We start from the raw sequence: 27,826 nt of genomic DNA on the forward strand, positions 1-27,826 counted from the left end.
CCTAGAACCAATGCCATAGTCACCCGCTGCTTGGTCTCCTGCCTGCATTTTCCCTACCTTGGCATTGAAGTCTCCTATTAGTACAGTATACAGAGTCTTTCCTTTCCGCATTGCTGATTCTACATCTTCGTAGAAGCTTTTAACTGCTTGTCATCATGACTACATGTAGGTGCATAGGCCTGTACAATCTTATACCACTTATTGAAAAGAGGCTCAAACGTTTTTCACAAAAAGTGAGTTCTATTCGGCATTTTATAGTTTTTTATCCACTGAACAAGACTGTCATACTTAAAAATGGCAGAAATGAATGCAAACTGCAGTTTTACAGTTCTTACAAGGAAACGAGCACCAGCGGGTTCGCCCTCCAAGCTAACGCCGCTGTTGTCCGTAATTGGCTGGGCCCATCATGACGTCATTCGCAGTATGCCAGTCCAGCGCCAGCGGTGTTGCTGCGTGCGCATTGCTTAAGATGACTTGACAGCCCGATTTAAAATGTTATTGCTCATTCGAACAATGTAAAACACCTTGGACACTTACCGTACGCGTTCTAGCAACCAGCTGTCCCAAAAAAGGAAAGAAAGAAATGGCACTAAGACACTGTTGAGTATGTCGACAGCGAAAGCAAAGTGAGCACGTTTGCGCTAGTCAAAAAGCGCGAGAGCTGGCCCACTTTAACAGCTGCCCTTTGCACACTAAAACTCGTTTCAGTAGCAACGAAAGGAATAGGCTTTGTGTAGGATGCAATCCTAGTCCACAGCACATTTATACATCTTTCAAGTGTCGCCCAATGGCGCAACTACAAACTGACTCATACTGCAGCTGCATCCCGTCCCATCTTTGGAGCTTAGTTGGCAAGGTGCGCTGTTCAACGCAACACCGAAAATTGTCCGGCTTCAACTGCATTGTGAAATGAAACAGGCTCGCAGCACCTGTAGTGCCAGATGAAGCGAGCGTGGCAGATGGGCGCTCTGGCCGAGCGCATTCCCTGGTCGTCTCTAGGCCTATATTTTTTCACATCGTCGCAGCAACAGACGACGCTTGGGGATTGAGCAGCGCTGTAGTAAACGGGCTACTCATAGAACTGCCTACTGTATATCACTTTGTCTCACGATGAAATGAAGATATCATTAATTACGGCGCCACCTTAGCAGAGGACCTAGTACAAGAAGATCGGATGAACCGCGATGCACCATGGTGACTGCCGCTACACAGCTTTGAAGAGAAACTTGCTTGTACCACAGTTATCACTCCTACCAGTATCTCTGTACGGGTCAGCGATCCTCAATAGGGGTCCAGTTTTGACATTCCGTTATCCCTGGGCTTATTATTCTAGGTAACAATAAATTTGAGCACGCTTTCTTTATGCTAGCACAAGGGATCCATGGACAGTTTGCGGAAGCGCAGCCGGTGCGGCATATGGAGGCGGTACTTGAGCGTGCTGTTGCTGCGTGAACAGCACGGCATTGCAGACACTGCATTATAAGTGACTGTTGTAAATGCAGCTTCTTTCTGCTGATCATGCATTTTGTTTGCTGTACCTAATTGGTAATTGTTGGCGTAGTTGAGAATGGCAGCGAGCTGTGTAACAAGTGAACTGCGAATCGCGTTTTAAGTTCGGTATCCTCTGTTAAGCATAAGGATGGTGAAGCAAGCCATGCAACAAGGGTATTAACCTGATTAGGTGCGGGAACAATGAGAGAACGGCACTGGGCTTCAGTGGCGCTGATTTATTTCAGATCCCAAGTGGCCGCCAATCGGCACGATAATCATCAAGGCAAAACGCTGCTGATTCTAAAGGCAAAAAATTTTTAGTTTTCATGACAGAGATCCACTGCACTGAAAGTTCCTTATCATCTGGGAAACTAGAAAGCACCATATGTAGCCTGGACCACTCATGTTCGCACAACAGAAAGCCGCTCTGATAGCCACTGGTGGCTTCACGCACTCACAAGAATATTTGTTTTTAATGACACGAGGCAAATATTTTTCGAACGTCAAACAACGTTTATTTTACAACTAATCAAAAGAGGCTCACAGTCAGAGGGCGTCAAAGGGCGTGGCGTGGCAGTCCACAACAGCTGCGTATCTGCTGGTTGACCTCATTTAATCCTTTAACGCACGGAACCTTCAGTACAGAACGACTGAACTGGAGAAAACAAACGGCACCAGCAGCAGATTGCACTGATCTGTCGATCACTAAAGCATGGGATGGAGCTAAGCGAGCTGCAAAATGCGCGGCCGGCCTGCATTTCGCGCTTGATGTCACATCTGCCTGTTCCCCAGTTTCAGCGCCCTGCCCCCGCTGCTCCCGGCAGCCTGTGCCTGTGGCACGTTTTTAACAAGTGATTTTGTCTTTTCTTATCAACAAAATTAAGAAAAAAATTGACACACACGATTAATAAAGCCCTTCTTTCCAACCACTGAATATTATGCAATTTGAAAACTGTTTCAGCTTTCCTTGAAGCTTAACTACGATGCCTGCCACCCTCTTATTAATACTATAAAATTCCTGTATATTACCAGCTTGACAAGGAAACCTCCTAGTTCTCGTCTTTCCAGTAAACCTCGATAACACAGTACATGACAGTCTTTCAGTATAGTATAGTATACGCCTCTTTCGGTCTCCTAACCTCACTAAGCCCTATGATATCCCATTTCATACCCTCTAGTTCCACTAACAGTACTACTAAACTAGCTTCACTAGCTAGGGCTTTAGCATTAAACTTTGCCAGGGTCAGTTTCCAATGGCGGCCTGTCCAGCGGAGCCAGAAATTGTTAACACCCCCCGCTGTGTCACAGGTCTGGCCGCTGAGGATAATACAGGGTGTGGTGGGTGAAAGGAGCTTCACATGACTTAGTTGGAATATATAATAGAGCGGCATTTGAGGATCAGTCGACGCCATTGGCTGCACGGGGAGTCCTATGAGGGCCATCTGCTGCATTTTTCTTGAGTTGTATCCGACTGTGCTATCAACAAATGGATTGGCTATTGTGATAGAGCAAACTCATGGGACAAGGAGGAGAAAAAGACCTCATTAGAGGTTGACTAAAGACCCTCTCTGTTCTCCTTTCAGAATCAGAGTATGCGGTTACTGATTGTATGGCTGTGTGAACTGATCTATTGGTTCCTTTTGTACTGTGATGTGTGTGGATTCTATATGAGGTGAAATGCATGCAACGGGGCTGCTGGAGCTTTGAGCATGCAATGAAAATGCAATTCCTGCACGTTATTAAAACTTTCACTTAGTGTTGAAGTGCGCACAACTTCTGCACGTGTCAGGTACTGAACATTTGCGTTTATTTTGCATTTTCCTTTTTTTTTTCTGATGTAAATGAAGCTGCGTGATATTTGCCTGTTGTATTTATCTGATGGGGAGTAAGTGATTGGGTGATCTCTTTTCCAGGCGACAAAGAGCCACTCCAAGTTTGCCATCACCAAAAACATAGAATATGTTGGCGGCAACTTGACGTGAGTGTTGCCTCTGCAGTTTCCTGCTGCATCTGCCATTTTCTTAGTTTAGTCAAGGATTAAGCAGTGATTGGGAAACCTGCAATATCCATGGCCTTCTTGCATAATGAAAATTCGAGCTTCCATTTTCATGAAACTGCTTTGTTTGTACTCACCTGGAGTGCTTTGAATAACCTACGTTAATATTTTCACCTGGCACCTTCTGTTAACTGTTTTGTTACCGCAAGAAAATGGTCGTTATTCATAGGTCTCGGAAGATATTTCTTATTTTGCCAGTACAAATGATACCGCAGCACACTTTGCAGCACGCAAAATTGCACATAATGGAATGCTGTTTCCAAAAATATGTTACCAAGCAAAATTTATTAAGGTACACACAAAAAACTGGAAAATTTCCATTTTTCTGGCGAGTTGATAAAAAGAAGACAGAAAAGGCACAATATCTACAGACGCATTATTATAACAAAGAAAATTTTGAGTGTACATTTTGAAGATCAATGACCCAGGAACACTGTGTAAAAAATAAACTATCTGTACAGCGCCATTCTTCAGCTACATAAAAAAAAAAACTACAGGTGGAAACAGCCTCATTTTTCGTGTTACGCGATGAAGCAGTTCCTGGTTTTTGTGAGGCACCAAACCAAAACTGCTGCAGACTGGCTGTAAAGGCCGGGTAGGCACGTTGGACATGCAGCGAACCTTCAGGACTGCGTTGAATGAACCACCCAGACTCAGATTCAAAGCTCATAGTGATAGCTGGCACTATTTTCGGGTAATGATCACCACTCAATACCGTCGGATAACAAAGCCAACAATATGATTCGATATTTGGCTTGTTGGAAGTCTTTTGATCAAAAAATTTGATGTTAATGATGCGTTACATAGGTGGCAGTTTTTTTTTTTTTTTTTTTCATGTGCCCTCTTTCAAGACAACACTTTGCATATTGCTTTTCAAAAAGGTCCATCAAAAATCAGAACATCGCCAGGGTGAAAAAAATTTAAACTAGTTCTAGAAGTGCAGTGTCTAGACTAACCACTGGGTGGTGCTAGGTGCACGAGAAATGATTCCAACATGTCGAAATCGCTGATTTAAAGCATCGATCATCGGTGATCGATTTGATTAGGCATGGTAACGAAAGAGTTAAGCATAGTTCTCTTGGCACTTGTCATGCTGTTTTTTCAAAAAAGGATTTATTTGTTTTTGACTGTGCTGTCACTGTTGACTGAGCATCGGTGCCGTTTACAGAGCAGTGCAGCTTTAGGAATGCATAGCATATTCTGCAAAGATGGCTGCCTAAAATCATATATGTGCCCCACTGATAGTTGCTGGTCGCATACATTCCAAACAGTCTCAGTAAGGCCATCAGTTGAGGCTCACCTAATCTTGGATAGATTGTTAACTATGTTCACTGGGGAAACACCTTAGCTCCTTGCTTTCAAGTTGATCCTGAAAAGTGCATAAAAACACACGGACAACAGCAAAAGATGGACACACGAGCGGCAAAGCGCTCATGTGTCCGTCTTTTGCTGTTTTTCGTGTGTTTTATGCGCTATCGGGATTCACGGGTAGCGTGGTGTCGGGTTGGGAACAGCAATCAAGCTGATGGTACAAGACGGAGTTGAGAAGAACAAATGAAAAGAGCTTTATACAGCTATTTACAGCAGGAACAAAGAACTCTGAGAGCAGGACGGCAGCCTGCCTCCGTTGAGAGCCTCTCGAGCAATCTTTCTCAGTCGCTTCGCAACATACCCGTGTCCCAAAACGAGAGCAAGTCCTCTCGTCCGGCCCCGCCCACGCAGTCACAAATCACTGTCATGCCGTAGGTGGTCGAGATGCAGCTACAGGTCCCAAGGTCGCAGGAACAGCGCCACAGGTCCCGGGACCCATATCGGAGCCGATGGCAACAAGCGTCCGATGGTCGGCCGCGCATCCATGCCTGCGCATACTGGAGCAGCACGCTGGTTCCTTCTCTCCCGCTTGCCGAGGTCGCGTTCCTCCCGAAACCGCAAACACGGGGAATAGAGAAACGTCCATCCCGCAACCTGGCGGCGCCACACAACCCGGTGACGCGGTGAAGCTTGTCCGGCCTTAATGCCCGAGGGCTTTAGCCGGCCTGGCACAACAGCGCTTTTCAGGATCAACATGTCTAACCAACTCGCCTATTCTGGTGGCATTACATTACTTCTTTGATGTTCCACCTTTCCCTTCTTTTACAACTTGGACTGTGAGTTTTACTGCAGGGCCTAGAAAACGGGGGAAAAAAAAAGTGTGCACTCAGTCTTCTATTTTCTTCTACATGCACGAGGCATGGTTTTTTGGCATGTCTTGTTTTGTGTGAGTGCCAGGCATATAAAACTCTTTGACTGTGCTCTGCCGGTGCCACTCTTGTGATCCCTCTCAAAGTTGACCACACTCCTTACTGTGCAGGGCGTCCACCACCAGGGATCACCTAATCTATCTGCTGGAATGCAATCGGGATGACGTGTGAGTCGCTCATTTCTTTCCGCCTGCAGCAAAAACACAAATTCTATGCTTGTTTCTGGCCAGATTTCTCTTTTCATCATAATTTTTCATGCAGCATAGGGAAGACACTGATTTCTAGTACCTGTAAAAGGAGCAAAGTGTCTAGTTTGCCACATCAAAAAGTTGAACTGTTACACAGCACAATATAAAAGACAGCAAGCAATAATGGGAAGATGAGCACCTTTTGTCTTGAATTTTATTTTGCATGCTTTCTTTTACAGAACTATGCCAACTAACTGGTAATTGTACTTCTGTGGTTTGTGGGCACTTAACGTCCCAAAGTTATGCAAGGGCTGTATCGTCTCTTCTTACAAGGGCGGTTATGCAAGGGCTGTGTCGTCTCTTCTTTGTTGTGTCCTCAATTTTATTTTGTGTGTTTTAGTATGGCCATGAAAGACCATGTAGTGACAGGTTAGAGTACAGGTTAAATTTCAACCATCTGGGCTCTCTGACATTGCACAGCACACTGGCATATCTTACATTTCTTACCATCATTGGAAAGCGGGTACTGACGCGATTGCTCAGTCCGTGATCTTAGGCTTGGCAGTTGAAAGCTGTAGCCATTTCACCAGTGTGCTATTTAGTGGTTACACCTTTGGGGCATCTTAAATTTCCTTGAGAAACTGCAGCTCCTAAAGGGAATACTGTAGTGTTTGTGTATTGAAGCTGAACGTTAGGGCATCTACTATTGTTTGGCTGCTGTCATGTTCTCGGGGACTGCAAGAATACAGAACACTGTCAGATACTATTAGCCCACCCATCATTTTCCAGCAAAAAGTTTCGACACGGCTTCTGCAGTGCTAGAGATATTTGTTTAATGACAAACTGACATTGCACAGCACACTGGCATATCTTACATTTCTTACCATCATTGGAAAGCGGGTACTGACGCGATTGCTCAGTCCGTGATCTTAGGCTTGGCAGTTGAAAGCTGTAGCCATTTCACCAGTGTGCTATTTAGTGGTTACACCTTTGGGGCATCTTAAATTTCCTTGAGAAACTGCAGCTCCTAAAGGGAATACTGTAGTGTTTGTGTATTGAAGCTGAACGTTAGGGCATCTACTATTGTTTGGCTGCTGTCATGTTCTCGGGGACTGCAAGAATACAGAACACTGTCAGATACTATTAGCCCACCCATCATTTTCCAGCAAAAAGTTTCGACTCGGCTTCTGCAGTGCTAGAGATATTTGTTTAATGACGAGTTGCGCATACAGAAAAGGCAAACACAGAAAACAAAGAAGAGATCATCTTTCTTTTTATGTTTTTGTCTTTTCCTGTGTCTTTCTTTTGTGTGTATTCGACTCATCATTAAGAAAGGAGTTTTTGTCAACTAGAGATTTTGATGGTTAAAAATGGCTTTTTTTTTTTAACTCATATGCCAGAAAGAGCCGTAAAGGGAATAAAGATTGTACTCGATACTCGCTTGATTCATGGCTTCCCAGTGTCTGCCTGCTTGCATGAGCCTTGCCGTTTTTGCATCGTCATTGGCCCTGAGCTCATGCAGCAACTTTTGTGGATGTCTGACGAGACTCGTTTTCAGTGTTACAAGAACGCACCATCTCAAAAACCCTACTCTGATTCTTCATGATGAAAGAGGCTTGGCAGCGGGCTCAAAGCCTCCCTGCGCTGAGTGAAATTGTGCGAGGATGCAGACAAGAGCTTTTCACCATAGATGGCTATCTGGCATGAAATCAGGGATTAATCGGCCTCCCTTTGAAATTTTGTACACGGCATGGAAGCTAAATGGCCTTTACTATATATAGATCATTTTACGACCCTGGGAGAAACCGGTTTGACTGGGCTGTTAAGGGGGGAATTCTTCAACATTTTCCTGTGCTGCGATAGCAGCCCAGCTCCCCAGTATGGCAGCACCCTTCACCCCTCTGTAAAATCGTGTATATAATTCAAGCAAATGTACTATGAGAAGCGTTAATAATCTCATTAGTAGCATTGTGCGAAATGGTTCCATGGTAGACAGATTTTCGCATGTGCTTCTTGAGAAATTTATTTTCGTTTGTCAATAGCCGCTCAGATGGGGTGCAGTGGAGCTTTTGGTCCAGGTGGCAAGGTAGCTTTGAATAGTGGATGAAAAAGAAGCAAGAGGTCAAAGCCTGTTTTGATGCTGGAGCGTTGGTAGCCCCATGTCTGAAAAAAAATTGCCTATCGGCATTGACTGCGTGAAGCCTTACAGCCTTGGAAAATCGTGAGCATGCATCTGGCAGACATTTAACGCTGGTGCCCCCATGTCGACAAAAGTTGTCTCGGGAAACTGCGGCCTCTGACAGGTGGCATGACCAGGCGCCGATTGGTCGGATGTGCGCCGGCTCTCATTTTTCTCTTTCAGTCATGGAAGTCGCTAGAGCTGTGAGTGGTCGGCGGGTTGTGCATTGTCGCGAGACCAGATGGGTGGTTGAGTCGGAAGGGACAGATGAGTGTCGAACGCATTGGGGCATCCCCTTTTTGAAGCCTCAAAAAATCATGAGCATGTCTCTGGCAGACAGCAGCAGAATGTCAACTCCTCTGACCACGTGGTGGTGACGGCCCCATTGAGCTGGAGTCCCTCACCTGAAAGGAAAGTCGACAGCTACCGGACGTCCCATATGGTCTGTGTCGCCTGAACGGAAATTTCCGCAGCACAATAACTGTTAAAATTTCAAGTTGGGCTAGTTGGTAATTTTTTGTTGGAATCATTTTGTAGCGGTAAAAACACGGACACAAAGAACACGAAACACAAGGGACACCCGCTAGACTACAACTAGTTTTTACTGTACAAATACATGATATATATACATGACAATCATTAAGCACACGCAGGTACCTCGTCATTCACACATGGTCTCACCCCCCCCCCCCCCCCCCTTCACCCCCCACACACACACACTCACCACCCTCTTTCCTTTGTGGCATGCGATTACGAAGATAAGTAACTTTTTTTCTGCCAACACAAGGGAAGGGGTGCTAACACACACGTCGCCCGCCTTGTCAATTTGATAGGCTTCAATAATCTCCCTTTCTTTTTTCTCGGTCCCCACTTACATCAGAGACGTATCATCACATACTGGAAAACAATCTTTGCAACTCTTGCAATGCCTCACCAATTCCGATCCTCCAGCCAGTGATTGAGCAGCCCTACGGTGCTTTCTTATACGGTCATTCAAACACCTTCCAGTTTGGCCAATATATACTTTGCCACAGGCAAGCGGGATTGAGTGCACGACTCCCATCCTACATGTCACAAATTTAGTTTGGCGTTTTTTGCTGCAGCAGGCCTTCTTTGCTTCCATGACAGCAGAACATAGCCGGACCAGCTTATTAGGAGCCGTGAACTGTACCCCCAGACCACCCTTCCTTGCCACTTTTTTGAGGTGGTGGGAAAGGCGGTGGATATAAGGGATTGCCACCTGTCGCTTCTGCCTTTCAGCAGATGCCAAAGCGCATGCCACAAAGGAAAGAGGGTGGGGAGTGTGTGTGTGTGGGGGTTGGGGGGGGGCGCTTCTGCCTTTCAGCAGATGCCAAAGCGCATGCCACAAAGGAAAGAGGGTGGGGAGTGTGTGTGTGTGGGGGTTGGGGGGGGTTGGTGAGACCATGTGTGAATGACGAGGCACCTGCATGTGCTTAATGATTGTCATGTATATATATTGTAACAGAATGATGATGGTAACAATATCATGCATTTGTACAGTAAAAACTAGTTGCAGTCTAGCGGGTGTCCCTTGTGTTTCGTGCTCTTTGTGTCCGTGTTTTTACCGCTACAAAATGATTCCACAATAACTGGTTGAGAATTGAGCATTAATGCTTCTCATTTCTTTTCATGAGTGGTGCGGTACTGCATATGTGCTGCACATATATTTTTGTCCGTTAAGTTGAGGACAATGCAGCGAGCAATGGAACGGAAAATGGCAGGTATAACTTAAGAGATAGAAAGTGTGCAGAGTGGGTCAGAGAAATAACTCAAGTTAATGACATTCTGATGGAAATCAAGAAGAAGAAATGCTCATAGGCAGGGCATTTAGTCCAAAGAGAGGGTAACCGATGCTCGGTTAGGATAACAAATTGGACTCCAAAGGAAGGAAAACGTAGCAAGCAGCGGCAGATAGTCAGGTGGGATGACCTTTAAAGCACAACCCGGAGGTACGGGTTAGGATGTGTCACCCCCCCCCCCCCCCCCCCCCCCTTATTTTTTTTTTCCTCTCAACAAAATGGTGGTTGTTTTGTTCATGTGCAGCCATGTGGCGTTCAAGTTTGCCTCAGAGGTGGCCTTCCTGCCGGCCTTCAAACACTGGGAGGTGGGGGATGCAGCACCGCACCTCTACAAGGAACTGGCAGTTTTCCGGCAGAACCACGAGGCTGGTCAGTCCCACCATTGTCTTCCAGGCTTAATCAAGGGAGTGGTGTTATGTGTAAAATTTTTAAGGCAAATGCTCATGAGTGGCATTTGAAGGAATGTGGCAAACGAGACATATCCATAACCAATCCAACAGTAGCCAACATTGGCTAAATTGGCTAAGATATTTAAGCGTTTGGGCAAAAGAAGCACAATTGTGAAAAGAGAAAAAGGAACTCGAGCTACAAAGCGCATGCTGCATAAAAAGAACACTGCAGCCAGCTAGGGGACAAGTGGGGTCCCAGATTCTAGATATTAATTGGGCTTGGGTTTTGTAGACGTCAATTAGCAAATAGACCTCGAACACAAGGACGTGGTTTTCTTCAGTTGGAAAGCTTGAAGGGCTGGCCAAACTGTCCTTGCAACCATCAGTTAATATGCTGTATATTCTCATTGTCGAAACATGCATGCATACGCCTTGCCTAAAATGTATTGTAGCACCAAATTACTTCGCAGTGATGCCTAAAATTCAGGGTCTTTTTCTCTTTTTTTTTGGCATGCTCTAGATGCCTTTCATTCATACACCTGCCAGTTCAAATGTTACATTTACCGTTTAGCCGAAGTGAATTTTGGTGTTCAAACAGCACTGGATATATCCAATTCCGGTGCTCCATATGGACCTGATTCATAAGAATTACTTTTGCAAGGACCACTAGGATGATTTGCAGTGAAAAGCACATCATTGCCTGTCTCTCACAATTTTCTGAGCTTAATTATAAGACCGACCATTGACATGCAAGTGTGTGGTATTTAAATTATACTTCAGGCTGTTCTTGAATTTGCAGTCTCCACAATATAGCAGGGACATGGAAGCAGGTAATCTGCTTTCTCTTATAGTCAGTCCACATGAGATTTTGGGATATTTTTAGTTTGATGGTGCCAGGTATTTTTAGGGACAATTCTCAGTGTGGTGCATGAGGATCCAACTTATTCAGGTAATTGTGGATTGATCGAATCAGAAATGAATGAAATCCTTTCTTGAGGAAGGGGTGCACCTCCAGTAAATACAGTGTGGTTTTAAAGAGAAAGAATCACATCTTTAAAAAAAAGTAATATCACTGTTTACTACGATTATGTAGTCACTATAAAGGGAGGTTGAATGCAGAACACAATTATTTCCACACTTTCGTTGAGGAGAGGCCTTTTCAACTTGGAAAGTCGCCTACGTGCCAGAACCTGCGGCATGCACGTGCGGCATGCCTGAACACGCATACCATTTTTGGCAGTGCTGCTGTTTTGAGATTTCTCTGCATGTTGGAAGTGGCGAGTTGAGTGGTGCTGGAGAGTTTGTGGTTTTCCCCTCCCCCACTTTCAGTTCTGATGGAAGCACTGCATGCGGCTGCCTTCCGTGGTGGCCTCGCCAACTCCCTGTACATCAGCGACTTTCTGGTGGGACGCCACTGTCACAACAAGGTGTGACACCCTTCTTGCCTCCCCCGCTGCTACTACCTGTCACGTGAGACACAGTCGGATGGGCACAGTAATACATTAGACTCTTGTTAATTCAGACTCGGTTTATTTTTATCCTGTTTGTTTAGATGCAGTTTGGCGCTTTGGCCCTGTCTGCATTGTGTGTCAAAAAGTCCTGTCCTTGATATAAACGAATTAGAGGTCTTTGTTAGTACAGATTGTCGACAGTTGTTTATGTGGGAGACTATTGGATGTCAGGGATGGTGCAGAAACGCTGCCACGCATTTACACTCTGGTGAGAAACGGGCTAAACTCTGCGAGAGCTGTCACCTGGAGTAGTCTGGAGACTTGCACTCTGCATGGCAGCCTGGGCTATTGCAATGATCATGGTGGGTGCACAGTCGTGTTCCTGGCACCGGTCATGCGGGTGGTGCCAGTCGTGTCACGAACATGATCGTGACTATTACATGACCAGATGATGACAGTCTGTGCAACTGGATGTTGACAGTCTACACTGCATAGCCTATTGCATAGTGCTTCAGTAGCCTTTCCTGAAAAAATGATTAAAATGAAAGAAACAGCCACAGTGACTGCATTCGGCTTCTGCTGATGTCCTTAGGTTTGTGTGATCCAGCTGCAGATGGCACGTGCGGGAGCGCTCACCACTGTCTGAACGAGTCAGGATTACTGCATGGTTATACTATACAGAGGTCAAGGGTCCCGCTTTGCCAACCAGCTTGTGTGAGCGTGAAAGCAGCTCGGGCAACCATATTGATTTGTTCTCATGCAAATAGTGAGCGAAATGGGATCAGGCCATAGGGTTCATCCTTTATGGTTTGATTCATTCCCAGGCTTAAGATGACAGATGGCGCCTTGCTCCACCGTCGTCCGGTTGGGGCATATGTTGTTGATTCAAAGTGCCACCACACTTCCATGGCCAGGTGTGTGCACTAAATTTGTGGACATACTGTGCTTTAGCATCTGCACCTGGGCGTGGAACAAATATCTTGGCAGCGAGGCAAGATTCTGTGCAGTGATACCATCACAGTGTATCTTTTGGCATTAGCTCTCATGGTGGTGTAAAGGGGGGAATGGGGGGGGTTTGGAGGCAAACTTGCTAGTGGTCTTGACAGGAGTGCCACAAAATCACTGGAACGTGTGATAGCAGCAAATGCCTTTTGAAGCGAAAGATATGCTAAAAGCGGGCATCGTGATCGTGCCTGACCTCGTAGTTTCATTGATGATTGAAGGGTGGAAGGATGGACATCTAGAAAAAAAAAAAAAATTATGGGTTTCTTTTATAGTGGGCCCTGCCCTAAAACTGGCGGATTTTTCTTGCGAAAAAGTGGGTTAGTTACACGAATAAATACAGTAGTTTTACGACCTGCTTTCTATCTGTTCTTTTAATCTTTATGCCCACAGGAATTTTATTAGTCACAAGTTTTCTTCCTAGAGGTAACTGCAGCTTGCCGAAAGGAAGTTATAGTGAAGCCAAAGTTTTTTTTCGCAGCCAGGTATTTGCTCAGCAACACTTTAGTGCTGCAGTCACCAAGCAATTGCCCGACTGCTCCTGGTCTTCTGCAGCTGTCATAGTATCGACTACTGAATCGGGTGCCTCTACCGAATGCGAGCCTGCTTCCTTTGTTAACAGGGAGCTGCTCGGCATCGTGTATTTCAGAACCTGTGTTGTGAGAAAGAAACAGTGATAAAGATTGTTAACTTATTACCTGACCAGACTAGGTGCCATCAGATAAGGTTGCATTTAACAAGTTTTATGACAGTCGTGTGGCCAGCCTTTTGACTTTGCTGTTCACACCTTGCATTTCATGAACGTGACTGTTGCGGGGTTCTGGCTTTGGGTGCTTGGAGAGGTCATGTGACATTGGGTGCTTGAAAAGGCCATGCGACATCGATGCTTGATATGACCGTCACAAATGCTGTCTCTCACGTTTGCCGTTTGTGACCGTGCAGCTGTCCCAGTTTGTGAAGAAGCATGTGACAGCACCCCGTACTGTGATCGCCGCAGTGGGTGCCGACTGCAAACGGATCAGTGATGCCCTCAGGAACCTTGAGCTGTCCACCGACCCAGGGGCAGAGTTCCTTCCCAGCAAGTTTGGCCCAGGTATGTAGCCAGTGGATGTCAGGAAATTATGGCCAACTTACTGCCATTGCCTCATCACTGCTGCCTTCGAACTCACTGTAAACTGAAACAAAGCCACATTTTTCAGTCACTGTGCTGCTGAAGTTTAACAAGGCCATAATGGAAGTGAATACTGTACTACTGACCTTTCTTGTCCAAAAGATGTAGAGTTCATTGCGGTCGGAATCTGCTTAATGCTGCGAAGAAGCATTAACCTCTGAGCCTCACATGGATAGTGACAGACATTGATCTCCTTTGTGCCTCCTTTTTTCTATTTCATGGTTGAGAGGCCAATGGATGACAAAAGCACGGCCACATTGTTTCTGCTTCTTCAGCTTGCACTGCATTGTACAGATGGTAGAAAGGGCCCAGGACACATAGATCCCAGGTGCAGCTTCTTTCAACAGTGTTGGCATGATTTTTGCCTCGCTAAGTCTGGTGCTGCTGTAGTACATTTATACTTCATCTCTCGAGACATTTTCAGCACTACAAAAGGCAGGGGAGAATAAGTAATTGTGCTCCTAAGTGCCTCTTGACCTTGTGCACTACAGTTTCGCCCCCACCAATTCGGATGTAAGAGGCACGTAGGAACACAATTACCTATTGTAGTGTGCATGCTCCTGATTCGACCAGGTTGCCCCTGCCTTTCGCAGTGCTGCAGACAGCTTTTGAGACGAAGTGTAGTCTGAAGTCATCAGACATCACTTTATAGGATGTCATCTGGGGCCAGTAGCTGTCCACTGCAGAGGTCATAGCTGAATCCATTTTTGTAAAAAGGCAGTGAACAAAAGGCTATTGTTCCCTGTGGTCTGGCTGCAGGCGAGATGCGCCTGGAGTCTCCGGGCGAGTTTGTGAATGCGGCCGTCGTGGTAGAAGGTGCTGGTGTCAAGAACACCAAGGAGTGCCTGGCCTTGAGCGTGTTTGCACACGTGCTGGGCATGGGTCCTCGGCTCCCCTACAGCGAGAGCCAGGCCACCAAGCTGGGCGAGGCAGCCGCTAAGGCCACACAGAAGCCATTCGCCGTGAGTGCTGCTCTTCCCCTCTGACGTCACCCCCCCTTCTATGATGCCCTCCTCTACAACATTTGTTTATTTACTTGTACAAAATACCCCTAAAGGTCCTCACGGCTGAGGCAAATCATCAAAAATAGGCAAAACCATGAAGAGAAAGAAAAAATAATACAAAGCAGTATCTTCATTGGAAGGAGAATAATAATTTGTTATAACTAACATTCAAGCATAGGGGAAAAACAAAAAAAAGCTGCATTTGCACAGGGAAGCAGACAGTGAAAAAAATGATACCAGCTGTACAACCTCATGGAAACAAGCATAAACAGTGCAACATGAATCTATAAATATACAAAGCAAGAAGACCCAGTGAATTGATAACAATGAACGCAAGGAAGTTAAGAAGTTCGAAGAGTGACAGCGTCTGGGTGACGCGGGGTGTGGTCAATGAGCTTTATCAGGTGGGGTATTCAGGGGACTACTCGGAGGACAGTGTCGTCCAGTGATCATTCTCTTGGTAAGAATAGATTGTGTGGCTTCTTGTAATGCTGATGCTTGTCCAGTAGCTATGCATGCAATTTATTGATGAAAAGGGAAATATTTTATTTGAGAACTTTCGTGCCACTCTGTTGAAATTGACGGTATCCAGGCTGGAAGGGAGTTTGTGATCACCACTTGAATGAGCAGTGGGAGATATCCTGATGCACCATAGTTTACTTACGAAAACTGCCCATGTGGCAATACTCATACTTCATTTACGGACCTTTCCCAGCTTAAAAAAAGAAGCCCAGTTTTTGGTGAGAATCGAAAATAATATGGCGCGACAGACGAGGATAAAAAAGGCACACAAATGACGGGACTAGCGCCACTGACAACTGAGTTTTATTTCGCATCAAACCTGTCTTTTTGTAGCCAACCAAGCTGTATCACACATGCAATCACCTATCTATCGCAAGACAAAAACCTTTAAAAACACGCATTTTTAAAGGTTTTTGTCTTTTTCATGGTTTTCAACTTTTATGCCTTTAACGCAAACTTTTGTCTAAATGCACATCTTGTTTCACTTTTTTTCCATGTTTCCTGTTGGTCATCGTATATCACTCCTCATGTGGTTGCCAACTATTGTTTCAGGTTTTGATGGCTTTGACTGGGTCATGCTTGTTTTTTTTATTGTGCTGGTGTAGAGCGGAAAAAAAATTGTCAGTTGTTTTTCTGCCTGATGGCCACATTACATATTTATAAGGATGGTTTGTTCTGCGTCGGCATTTCTTCTGTCGATCTGATGTAAGCCCGTTATACTTTGTGGCACGGGCAGAGGCTCTTTATTTTTCTTTCCTTTTGCATGCCTCAGCATAATATATATGTTGATCTGATGTACTGCCTCAGCTTTTGCTTCATGAGCATGCGATAGATAGGTAATTGCATGTGTAATACGGCTTGGTTGGCTGCAAAAAGACAGGTATGATGCGAAATATTCAGTTGTCAGTGGCTAGTAGTTTGTGTGTCTTCTTTGTCCTCGTCTGTCACGCCATATTATTTTTTTATTCAAGTGTACCAACTAGCCCAAACAAGGGTTCTACTTTTCATGAGAGTGGAGTCTTTTTCATTGGAACACAGTTTGTCTGCCAAAACAAACATCCCCCTGTGCATGTTCAAATTGTTGTCTTTCTAAAGCAATTATTTCAAGGTTTTAAACTGGGACCATTCGGTGTCTTGTGTTTTCTTACATGCTTGTCGAGGCGTTGAGGAGCAAAGCTGTGCAGAAGTAAACATATTTGTGATGTGTCAGAGGAAAGCGCTTGCTGGTGCCGGATGAAGCAGTGATACCCATGGAAGGTGAATGCGGCTGTGCTCAAGTGCACTTCAAGTTCGCAAGCATTTTTATGGGGAGCTAGTACAGTCAGTGACGGTTGCAGCGTTATTGCAAGACTTTTCACTCTTAAGTTTACTGGTGATTGTCCGTCCATGTTGGCTGGTAAGCATTGCGTCCTATTCTCAAAAAGGAACAAGCACCTTTATAAAAGCTACTGCGCTTGTTTTCATTTCTGCCTCTCGCTGAATGACAAATAACTACCTGCCCCGTCATAGCAAACGATTTGCAGCTATTCCTGCTGTTTGGATTTTTTTTTCTCTCTTTAACTATAATTCAGAAGCACTGCTTGGGGCACAGCGTCTCGGGAAGGTATTGAACAGCCACGCAATTGCTCCTGGCGGATTAGGGTGAAAGATATGCGTGTGGCTCTTAGTGGTCATCCAAATGTGCGTGCAGGCGACGGCGTTGAACGTCAACTACACTGACACAGGCCTCTTTGGCGTGGCGCTGACTGGACACCCAGATGATATGGACCAGGTGAGGCATCCTTTTCCAGCCATATTTTAGTGCAAGCCTCGTAACACTGCACAAAAGCTGAAGGCTTTCTTGTTAGTCATTTGTGGTGACTGGACATCCAAACTATCGTTGGTGGACCCATTGATTACTCGTCCTCTACCACTGTAAATGCACGGCTTCCGTAGTATGATTGCAGCATTCACGTTTTGAATGTGCCGCTTTCTTTCTTCTTTTTTTTTTTTTGCCCTGAAATTTAAAAATTTTTAAGAAAGATTTTCTTGGTTCGGTTTGTGGGATATAACATGAGTGGGCTGTTTATCATGTGCTTGGCAGATCAAAGTGGCATGAAGTAGGAATTGATTCACATTGTCTCCGCTCCCAATTCTCTCTGTTCAGCTGACCAAGGCAGCCCTGAGCCAGGTACGAACAGTGTCCCAAAAAGTGGCCGACAAGGACGTCCAGGATGCCAAGTGAGTGGTTGGTCAGCGGAGGAAGGAAAGTTTTTTTTTAACATGGCAAACTTACTGCCATTTTTTTTAGTTAATACAGAACTGCTCTCTGTGCTGCAGCCAAGATTTTGTGATAGTAGTAGCCTTGATAGTAAGTCAAATGTCTGTATATGTACAACTGTGGAAAGCGTGTTGTGAGCTACGGCAAACAGCATATGAGCTCCTCTTAGAAGAAGCATTCCTGGTTGCAAGACACATGCAGTGGCCATCGCACTAAGCACTTGACTGGCACCTGTCTCAAAACCAGTATTGCTTCGTTGGGAGGCACTCACGGGGGTCTCCCACATTTGCTGACGACAGTAAGTGATCTGTACAATAAGAGCAGATAGCGTAGGTCTTTACAGTGAAGGACTGGCAAGCAGCCTTTACTTAACTCTGTGTGAGCATCCATGTCAGCGTCTGTTGTTATTCCCTCGCCTTCAATGCCTGTTGTTTTGTAATGCCTCTATTATGCTAGTCTGTCTGTCTAGCTATTTGCTCCCTGTCAAGTTTTTTTCTGAACTAAAGTAGATCATTGGAATAGTTCGCATGCATCAGTGGTCAAGAAATGCGCAAGTAGAGTATATCCTACTAAAACCGATTAAAGGTTTCTAATTAAAAATTTAATTGTGTTTGCATTGCTCCCTCTTGGCCTTTGTTATCATGGCACTTCTTGACCATGAATGAGCGTCTGCCAAGTGCCTCATTCTGTTTTCCATGACCAAATGTCATGCACAACACCTGCTGGTCCGCAAAGATTCCTTGTGGTCTCACTTGGGGTGATGCTCTGACTTCCCCTGACTTCGTGGCAACTTGCCCTGCTCTTTGCTGTGCAGGCAAAAGCTGAAGGCCGAGCTGCTGTACAGCCGGGAAGGCCACACCAACCTGGCAGTGGAGATGGGGGTGCACGTGTCGCGCACTGGCCAGCCGTGGCGACAGGATGACCTCCTGCAGGCCATTGACGCACTCACCACCCAGGACGTGGCAACGGTCAGTGCCCCCCATCATGCCTAGCCACAGGGTGACTTGCCTGCCATCTATGGGAATACAGTAGAACTTTGTTGATATGTTCCCGGTTCATACTGTCACATAGTGGTGACAAGGTCGATGACACAAATGAAGAGTCGGTGATAGCACTGAAGAAACTCTTTATTGGGCTGACTTGCGCTCGCAAAAGAACTAAGCAACTCGGCAGCGGCGATAGCAACAAACGTGCTCGTTGATCGTCGAACAAAGAATGCCCACCGCACTCGTCAACGCTCAGTTTAAAGGCTGCTCAGAACAATCTAGATAATGTCGCAAACTGCTAGTAGCATAACCTGGAACAGTGTAGAAACATACGCGAGTGATTGGAATCTCCGAGACAGATCTCGGCGCATCGTTCGCGACAAAGAAAATGATAATGCGTCGTATCGCGACAACGAGCATGAACAAACACAGCATACAGGATCGATAAGTGCGCCAGAATAACATGCCAGCGGCTGTTGAACCGGAACAAATAAAAATTTAAACAGTTCGCGGCATTACTCCCCCCCTTAAAAGAACATCGCCTCGATGTTTCAAAATAAACAGGCATGAATTAACATAAATATTGCAAAGCAAACATGAATAGCCTTTGGCACGCACAATATGGCTTAAGGGGGGAGGCTACCCTTGAACACCAACTTTTTTATTTCTTGAGGTATTTGAATGAAATTTTCAGGGTATGCTCATAGTACACACATTCGAAGAACTACCAAGTTTCATGGAGCTGGGCTCATCGGTTCTCAATTTAGAGGAGTATATCAAGATAGTTTACATAGGTCCCTAGGGGCGGACCTGGAAAATTTGCAAAATATGCTAGCAGTGTGAAATTTGTTATGGTCATTCCTGGATAGTTTCCCCAGGGCAAGACAATTCCCTTTTTCCAAATTTCCTCTCTGAAAAATTTTAGTACAGCCCCAAATTTAGTGTTCAAATTTACACCTGACTTAACGATATTTTAATTGACTGCCCCTAGTTACACATGAAATATTTTGAAAAAAATGAATTGTCTTGCCCTCAGAATTTTACATAGGTGGTTCTTGAACTATGACTTTCCCTAGCAGCCACACCGTGCAAAAAATTGATTCTGAGAAAATGGCTCTCAAAGGTTGAGAGAACAATAACTTTTTTGTTTGTCAAGTTATCATGATGAAATTTTCAAGACAGGCTCATGACATTAACAAACGAAAAACCACCAAGTTTCATAGAATTGTGCACGCTAGTTCTCAAGTTACAGAAGCATATCAAACTGGTTCGAATAGGTCCTTTATATCAAGCCTGGAGAAATTGTGAAAGGCACTGGCATTGTGCAATTTGTCATGCTGATTCCTAGATAGGTTCCTCAGGGCAAGACAAAGCCCTTTTTCTAAATTTTGTTGCTGAATAACAGCATAGAATTGGATTTTTTGTTATCAATTAGACCTATGTTGATTAACCAAATTAATTATGACAAATTCCAGACATAATATTTTGAATACATGGGCTTGCCTTGCCCTCAAAAATTTATTCAGGTACAGTCGAGCCCACTTATAAGGGCCCAACTTTAAGACGAACACTCGCAATTATCACGAACAAGTCCGGTGCGGCCGTCAAAATATACATTAGGGCTATGGCGCTCCGTCGATCTCGGCTACAGCGAACATCTGTGCGACATGCCGATCGGCTACAGCGAACGCCTTGGTGCCGCGGACCACTTTCCACATTCTGAGATCCGTCGATCCTGTGCTCTGCAAGCCGCGACAGTCGGCATTCCCGATTTCCCCGCGGCATTTCACCCTAGCATGATGGGCGGCGCAGACGCAGCAAGCGGTTTCCCGGTTTATCTATCGCGGCATCTCGCCGGAGAAACGAAGAGCGGCCCAAACGCGACAAGCGACTTCCCAGGTTATGTTCCGCGGCATAAGCGCCGAAACGAAAAAAAAAAAAAGCTAGCCAAGTTTGCACTGAATGCGTGTCGCACCTCGAGGCATCGTGAGCGACCACGCAACGTTTAACACGTTGCACGAAACCGTTGAGAGGGCACGACGAGAGATCGTAAATCCGGCAATCGCAAAAATGGCGAAAGGCGAACAGAACGTACGAAGTACAGACAGCCAACAACGACAGCAAGCAAAGAGCCGTAGCAGACGACGCGGGGAGGCGGAGACCGACACGTCAGCGGCTGCAGCAGCCAATAGTAGTCGCCCGATCCCCCGCGTTCTCGCGGAGCGCGTGCTTTGCCCAATCGCAGCCTTGAATTCGAGCGCGGGAAACTTGAAAGCCTCCACGAGGCTCTCAATCGGTAGCAAGCCACGCCTCGACCGCGCCGCCGTCGCCGCCGTCGAGGGTGGCAGAAGAAAGCGCAAGAATTCACAAACAAAACAAGACCAAGATGGCGGCGCTCAGTTCGGCGGGAGAGGAATGGTGCGCGCGCGAAGTTTGGGAATTTTCGGCGCTTGCTCGCTGCTCCGCGGCTGCCGCCGCTTGTTAAATAATTAATTTCGAGTGTTTCTACGGCGAGTTGGGCATTGATAATTACAGAAATGGTAGTTTATAAGACATACTACCGGAATATATAATCTTCCAAAAATCGACTTTTTCGCTATTTTTCGGTTTTCAAAAGGTCGCGTCCCCTCTTAAGGCGTACAACATGCACAATTTCTGGATGCACTCTCGGTGCCGCTGCGATTCTGCCGTGCTGTCGGGAATGACCTCGTAGTTCAATTGTTCTAGTCGGCGAAGCACCTTGTAGGGTCCGAAGTATCGGCGTAAAAGCTTTTCGCTCAGTTCGCGGCGGCGAATCGGCGTCCAAACCCAGACTTGATCTCCCGGCTTGTACTCAGCATCGCTTCGTCGTAAGTTGTAACGTCGGGCATCGGTTCGTTACTGATCTTTAATGCGCATTTGGGCGAGTCTTCGGGCTTCCTCTGCACGTTGAAGGTAGGCGGCGACGTCCAGGTTATCCTCATTGGTTACGTGTGGCAGCATTGCGTCAAGCGTCGTCGTGGGCTCCCTGCCGTACACTAGGCTGAACGGGGTCGAGGTTGTCTTCTGGACGGTGGTATTATAAGCGAAGACGACGTAGGGTAGAATGGCGTCCCATGTCTTGTGCTCGGCGTCGACGTACATTGCAATCATATTTATTTATTTGTTTTTTATTTATTTAAGCATACTGTAAGCCTTGGTAGGCTCTTACAGGAGTGGGTGAGTTGATGGGACCGTTATACAAAATGAAAAACATCAGAAACACAAAAATGGAAAACATACGCACTGCAACACTCTAACGGGCATTCAATTTGTCGCATATGAAGCACTGTAAAGAACCGCGAAGCGACACAATAATAGAACACGTTAGACAATAGGTACTAATAAGATAAAATCCTAAACTGAACACTCGCAGTGAATAACGAAACACATCTTAGGAACGATTTTTTTTTTTTTGTTTACACCATTTGCTTCTCAAAATATGACTCAACGTTTTTAAGAAAAATATCAAGGCAGATATCGCCCATAAATTCATGTGGCAGCCTATTCCATTCTTCAATAGCTGAAGGAAAAAATGAAAATTTGTATGCGTCGCATCGAGCTGGGATGGGTCTGATGCACTTCCCATGATTTAGCCTCTTCGAACGATATGATGCCTTGATGTACTGATCTGTATCAATTTTGATTCCACCGTTATAAAGAAGGTATAGAAATTTCATGGAAGCTACTCGTTGCCGACAAGAAAGGGTAGGAATACCCGCTTTAGTTCGCATGGATGATACACTACATGATGATACATATCCGCAATAGTTTTGTTGAGACGCTCCATAAGTCCATTTTTCTGGGGATGGTACGCAGTAGTTCGTCGATGACTTGTACGACTGTATTCTAGGATGGCTTGCGTCAGCTCTGCCGTAAATGCCGTTCCCCTGTCCATGATGAGGACTTCTGGGGCGTCGTGACACAAGAGAATTTGTTCGACAAAAAACTTTGCGACTTCTGCCACAGTATCATTGGGCAGTGCTTTTGCCTTGGCGTATCGGGTAAGGTAGTCGGTGGCCACGATGATCCACTTGTTACCCGCAGATGAAGATGGAAAGGGGCCAAGAAGATCCATCCCAATTTGTTGAAAGGGCAGGGTTGGGGGCGGTATCGGGTTCACTAGCCCAGCTGGCCTGATCGGCGGAGTCTTGCGTTGCTGGCCCTCACGGCATGTTTTTACGTAATGGGCAACGTCGGCAGGCAGTGGCGGCCAGTAGTACTTCTCCTGGATTCGATGCAACGTGGCCGCAAAACCGAGGTGCCCTGCTGTTGGCTCGTCGTGCAACGCATGAAGAATTTCCTGTCTGAGGTTTTTAGGCACGACAAGAAGCTGCACTGTCTTGTTGGGAGCGTGGACGATGACATCATTGCTTAAAGCGAACGATGACAACTGACGCCTAAACACAACAGGAGGAGAAGCGGTCTTGCCTTCCAAGTAATCTGCTAGGTCTTTCAGCTGAGGACCAGATCGCTGTTGTTGTGCAAAGCTACTGGCGCTTACTCGTGCCAGAAAGGCACCGTCGTCATTGTCCTTCGGAGGAACGTCGACGCGAGAGCGGGATAAGTAGTCTGCGTCTAAATGTTTGCGGCCCGACTTATAGACTACTGTAACGTCAAATTCTTGAAGTCTTAGGCTCCATCGGGCAAGGCAGCCGGAGGGGTCTTTCAAATTAGCCAGCCAGCAGAGCGCGTGGTGGTCGCTTACCACCTTGAATGTTCGACCGTATAGGTATGGACAGAACTTAGAAATGGCCCAGATGATCGCGAGGCACTCCTTCTCGGTCGTCGAGTAATTGACTTCGGCTTTTGTGAGGGACCTGCTAGCGTAGGTGATTACCTTCTCCAGTCCGGCACTCTTCTGGACGAGAACAGCTCCTAGGCCCAAACTGCTTGCGTCGGTGTGAATTTCGGTCTCTGCGTTTTCATCAAAGTGGCCAAGGACAGGAGGGGACTGCAGGCGGCGCATAAGTTCGTCGAAGGCTGCTCCTTGCGGCGTTTCCCATTTAAAAGGTACGTCAGCCTTTGTAAGCTGCGTCAACGGTTCAGCGATGCGTGAAAAATTTCGGACAAATCGTTAATAAGCGCACAGCCCAAGGAACCTGCGCACGGCTTTCTTGTCAGCAGGCGGTGGAAATTGTGCGATTGCAGCTGTTTTCTTCGGGTCTGGCCGAACACCATCCTTGCTAACGATGTGACCTAGGAACCGCAGTTCCTCATAGGCAAAGTGGCACTTCTCTGGTTTTTACTTTAGTCCCGATGATTTCATGGCTTCCAACACTGTCTGCAGCCGTTTCAGTTTGACGAGAAGACAACGACATCATCCGAGTATACGCCATGCACAGTGCCTATAGGGGCGCCACTGAAAGCCGCGTAGCGGCGGCCGTCGGAACCCGAGGCGGGCCTCATGCAGCAAGCATGGCCGTGGTGCGCGCGTGCGATGTGTCGTTTGTACGCGTCTCGTGGGCACTTCCACGATGCCAGTGTGCGTAAGGGGATCGCACTGTATAATAGTGGACATGTGTTCGATATCACGGCCGTCTGGGTCTACGTCGCCTCCTTATGCATCAAGTGTCTGCTGCAGGCGAGCGTCAACAAGGTTGCGTACGATGTGGAGCTCAATTTGAGTGCCACGCTTTCGTGCCAACGCCACGCTACTTCGTTCATTCCTTGACCTATGAACCAATGTTCTTTCTTCGCTTAATGATACACGCTTGCTTCATTTACATGCAATATACAGTCGAACCCGGTTATATCGAACCAAAATATATCGAATTTTGGTTATATCAAACTCACGTAATATCCCCTTGAAAATCCCATGTAAAAGTATAGGAAAGCCGCGTCATATATCGAACTCAATTTCACCGGTCGTTCGATATTTCGAACTCCGCACCACGCACTGGAAAGTGTGCCTTCCCTAAAGACGATCGCATCACCCTTGGCCGTTTGCTACGTGACGTTTTCAAGCCACGCGCGGAAGGAATGAGGGGACAGTTCGGCGACGGCTGGTCTGGGCAGCGCCGCGCCCATTCTCCAAAGGCGCGTACGCATCTGCAGTTATCCTTTCCCGCGCGCCAGTATATGACGTTTGCAAGACATGCGCGTGGGTGTGCCCATTCTTTTGCCGAGCTATCTCTTTCTTTCAGCATGCGCTTACGCATGGGTCAAGCCAGCTAATCGTGCCCGTTTTCAGACAGAGGTCGGACGCTTTCTCCAGTGTGTGTTGCGAACACTCTGCGCGCGGCGGCTGACGTGGCTATGGCGCCTGCGGACGTTAAGAAGCGGCAGGTCTCTCCCTCTCTCTGTGTGCGTGTTTTTTCGAGAGTCACCTATTCTTATCGCTGTGCTGTACGCGGGGCGTAGCATAAGATATGGCCGGCTGCAGACGTTAAAAAGCGGCAGGTTCTTTTTTTTTTTTTAGGGGGGGGGAGTCGTTTATCCTTGCACGTATGAATCAACGAAAACACGTGGTCAGCTGCGATCATGACTCCCGCCCAAGTGCGACGTGATAAATGGAACCAGGCTTGTGCAATCAAGCCATCACAGGCACACTGCCAGCTTCGCTCCCCGCCACCGCAGGAGCTATCAAAAGATAAACAGATAAACGCGCCACCCGGCGCCGTGACGTTATCACTGCGCAGCATCTTGGCACACTGCCAAGAAATGAGCTGTGGATGAGACGACCGAAACGGAGTGGCGCGCGCCATCGACATGCAGCGAAATCGCTGTGGCGACACAGAAACCTTGTTCCGAGCTGCCGCGGTGGCTCGAGCGGCAAGAGGGACGCAGTTCCAGCAAGTTGGAAATTATTCGCTTTGTCGCTGCCGCTCGTGGCTGAGATCGCTCAATCGCTTGCATGTGAGCGAGCTGTTTTTTTTTCTTTTTCCAAATTCTCGGGTTCAAAAGTGAAGGGTGGGTTCATTATGCGAGTGGGTTGACTACGCAGCAAATACGGTATCATTTTTTTCGCATCATAAGTGCCGTCAAAAGCCGATTTCTGTATATCGAGTTATCGATATATTGAACTATTTCGCGATCCCCTTCGAGTTCGATATACAGTCGAACCCCGCAATATCGAAACCGCCGGGGAAGGAAAACCTTTTCGTTGTCGCGAGAATTTCGCTGTTGCGAAAATGGACAAATAAGCACACCCATTACCTTCCAGAACCAAGATTTAATTAAAAAAGTCGCTTATTTTGCTCTGCTTGACATTGCTGCGCAGGAGCTTGACGACTCTGGCTTCGCAGCTTGATAAGCTATGCATAGCTTCGTCGTCATCGTCGTGGTCGCCGAGAAAAGTCCGGATCACATCGAATGCATCAAGCACATCACGCGAGCTTACTTGCTTACCTTGTGCTTGGTTTTCGCTATCTTCGTCGTCACTTGCCTCATTTCCTTTGCTCACACTGTCGATAATAGCGTCGTCGCTGAATTCCTCATGCACGATCAAGTCGGCGTCCGCACACAAAAAGTCCTCCAGTTCAACAGCCTCTGGCACCATTGTATCTACACTGCGAAGCGCGTTCCATGCTTCGGTTAGTGGCTGCAGATCGTCACCGCTTGCAGCTTCCGGTTCTGCCAAGGCGTGCTGACCAGCTGCGAAACCGGCGTGCCTGAAGCAGTTCTGGACAAGCGTGGCCGAAGTAGCAATCCACGCGCCGGCAAGCATCTCCAGCGCCATGAAGAGGTCAATTTCCGTCGGTCACTTCATTTCGATGTTTAGCAACATCCGCTGTATGAGCCTTCTTCGGTACGCAGACTTCACACTTTTGATAACCCCCTGATCAAGAGGCTGGATAACGGATGTGCAGTTCGCGGGGAAAAAAATCAAGCAGATGCTCGTCAGGGCAACGTCTTCAATGTGGTGCGCACTGCGGTTGTCCAAAAAAAGGCAGACAGATCTGCCCTGCTTTCGCATGTCCGTATCAAAGGCTTTTAGCCAGCTTGTGAATATTGCGCGCGTCATCAACGCTTTTTGGTTTGCAGTGTACTGGACCGGAAGCTTTCAGTTACGTTTAAAACACCGTGGAGTCTTGCTCTGGCCGATCACGAGGAGGGGACGCTTGTCAGATCCATCCATGTTTGAGCATAAAAGAATGGTGACCCGCTTTTTGCTCAGCTTGCCGCCATGGCATTTTTTTCCTTTCAGGTCTAGCGTTTTTGAAGGCAACATTTCATAGAAGAAGCCCGTTTCGTCCGCATTATAAATTTCGGAGGGCTCGTACTCGTCCATTATGCCTTCGTAACTTTTCTCCATCCAGGAAGATGCTGCTTCAGCGTCTACGCTCGCACGCTCCCCCGACAACACTTTGGCGACGATGCAGTGCCGCGCTTTAAATCGACTTAGTCATCCGGCACTCGCCTTAAAGTTGTCGTGCCCCAGAATGCACGCGTAGTCAATCGCCTTTTGCTGCAGGAGGCTTCCGGACAAAGGCACCTTGTTCGCTCTCTTGTCCAGGAACCACTGAAATACGGCTTTGTCCACGTCTTCGTAGACCGGCGCTGCCAAAGTCTTGTTCTGAGCGCGCGCGCCGTTCTGGAGTGCCGCCATGATGCCATTCCTTGATTTCAGAATCGTAGAAAGCGAGCTGCACGGGATACCGAACTCCTCCGCAATATCAGTCTTCTTCCTGCCTTTTTCAGCTTCGGCGATAATTGCAGCCTTTTCCTGCAGCGTCAAAAACTTGCGCTTCTTTACAGGAGGCGGCATGTTTCCGACAGTAAAAAAAAAAACAACAAAAAACACTGTACACAGGCAAGTCGCGAGCGGCACAAGGCGGATGGCGAGATCGGCGAGATAGCGTGGTCGCGTGGTCGGCGCACTAGCGAAAAGAAAAAAAAAGGAGGTTCCTTGCTCTTCCCCGGTTGGCCGGCGGTGTCGTCACGTGGCGTGAAACGTCACATACGTGCGTAGTGGCCAACAGACAGGCTAGCAAAAAGCCGCTTTCAGCGGGCAAAAAAAAAAAATGCTTTGCTATCATCATCATTACCGAACCAACCGAAAGTAAACAAAAATGGCTGCGCCGGTGCTTGTTGGCAGGTGAAATGA

The 27,826-nt window shown here is 46.7% G+C and overlaps 1 protein-coding gene across 1 annotated transcript in view; it reads left to right on the forward strand.

The window, feature by feature from the left end:
* The window catches only part of UQCR-C2 (Ubiquinol-cytochrome c reductase core protein 2), a 41,439-nt gene that overhangs the window by 6,422 nt on the left and 7,191 nt on the right, over window positions 1–27,826 (forward strand). The window contains exons 4-12 of the mRNA XM_084604897.1: window positions 3,405–3,469; window positions 5,898–5,954; window positions 10,219–10,343; window positions 11,693–11,790; window positions 13,759–13,909; window positions 14,747–14,949; window positions 17,204–17,284; window positions 17,660–17,733; window positions 18,588–18,741. Coding sequence (XP_084461023.1) covers window positions 3,405–3,469; window positions 5,898–5,954; window positions 10,219–10,343; window positions 11,693–11,790; window positions 13,759–13,909; window positions 14,747–14,949; window positions 17,204–17,284; window positions 17,660–17,733; window positions 18,588–18,741 — 1,008 coding nt within the window. The remainder of the gene's footprint in view (window positions 1–3,404; window positions 3,470–5,897; window positions 5,955–10,218; window positions 10,344–11,692; window positions 11,791–13,758; window positions 13,910–14,746; window positions 14,950–17,203; window positions 17,285–17,659; window positions 17,734–18,587; window positions 18,742–27,826) is intronic.

Source organism: Amblyomma maculatum, chromosome 5, assembly GCF_055883805.1.
Source record: "Amblyomma maculatum isolate TAMU_Amacu chromosome 5, ASM5588380v1, whole genome shotgun sequence".
Lineage (NCBI taxonomy): Eukaryota > Metazoa > Arthropoda > Arachnida > Ixodida > Ixodidae > Amblyomma > Amblyomma maculatum.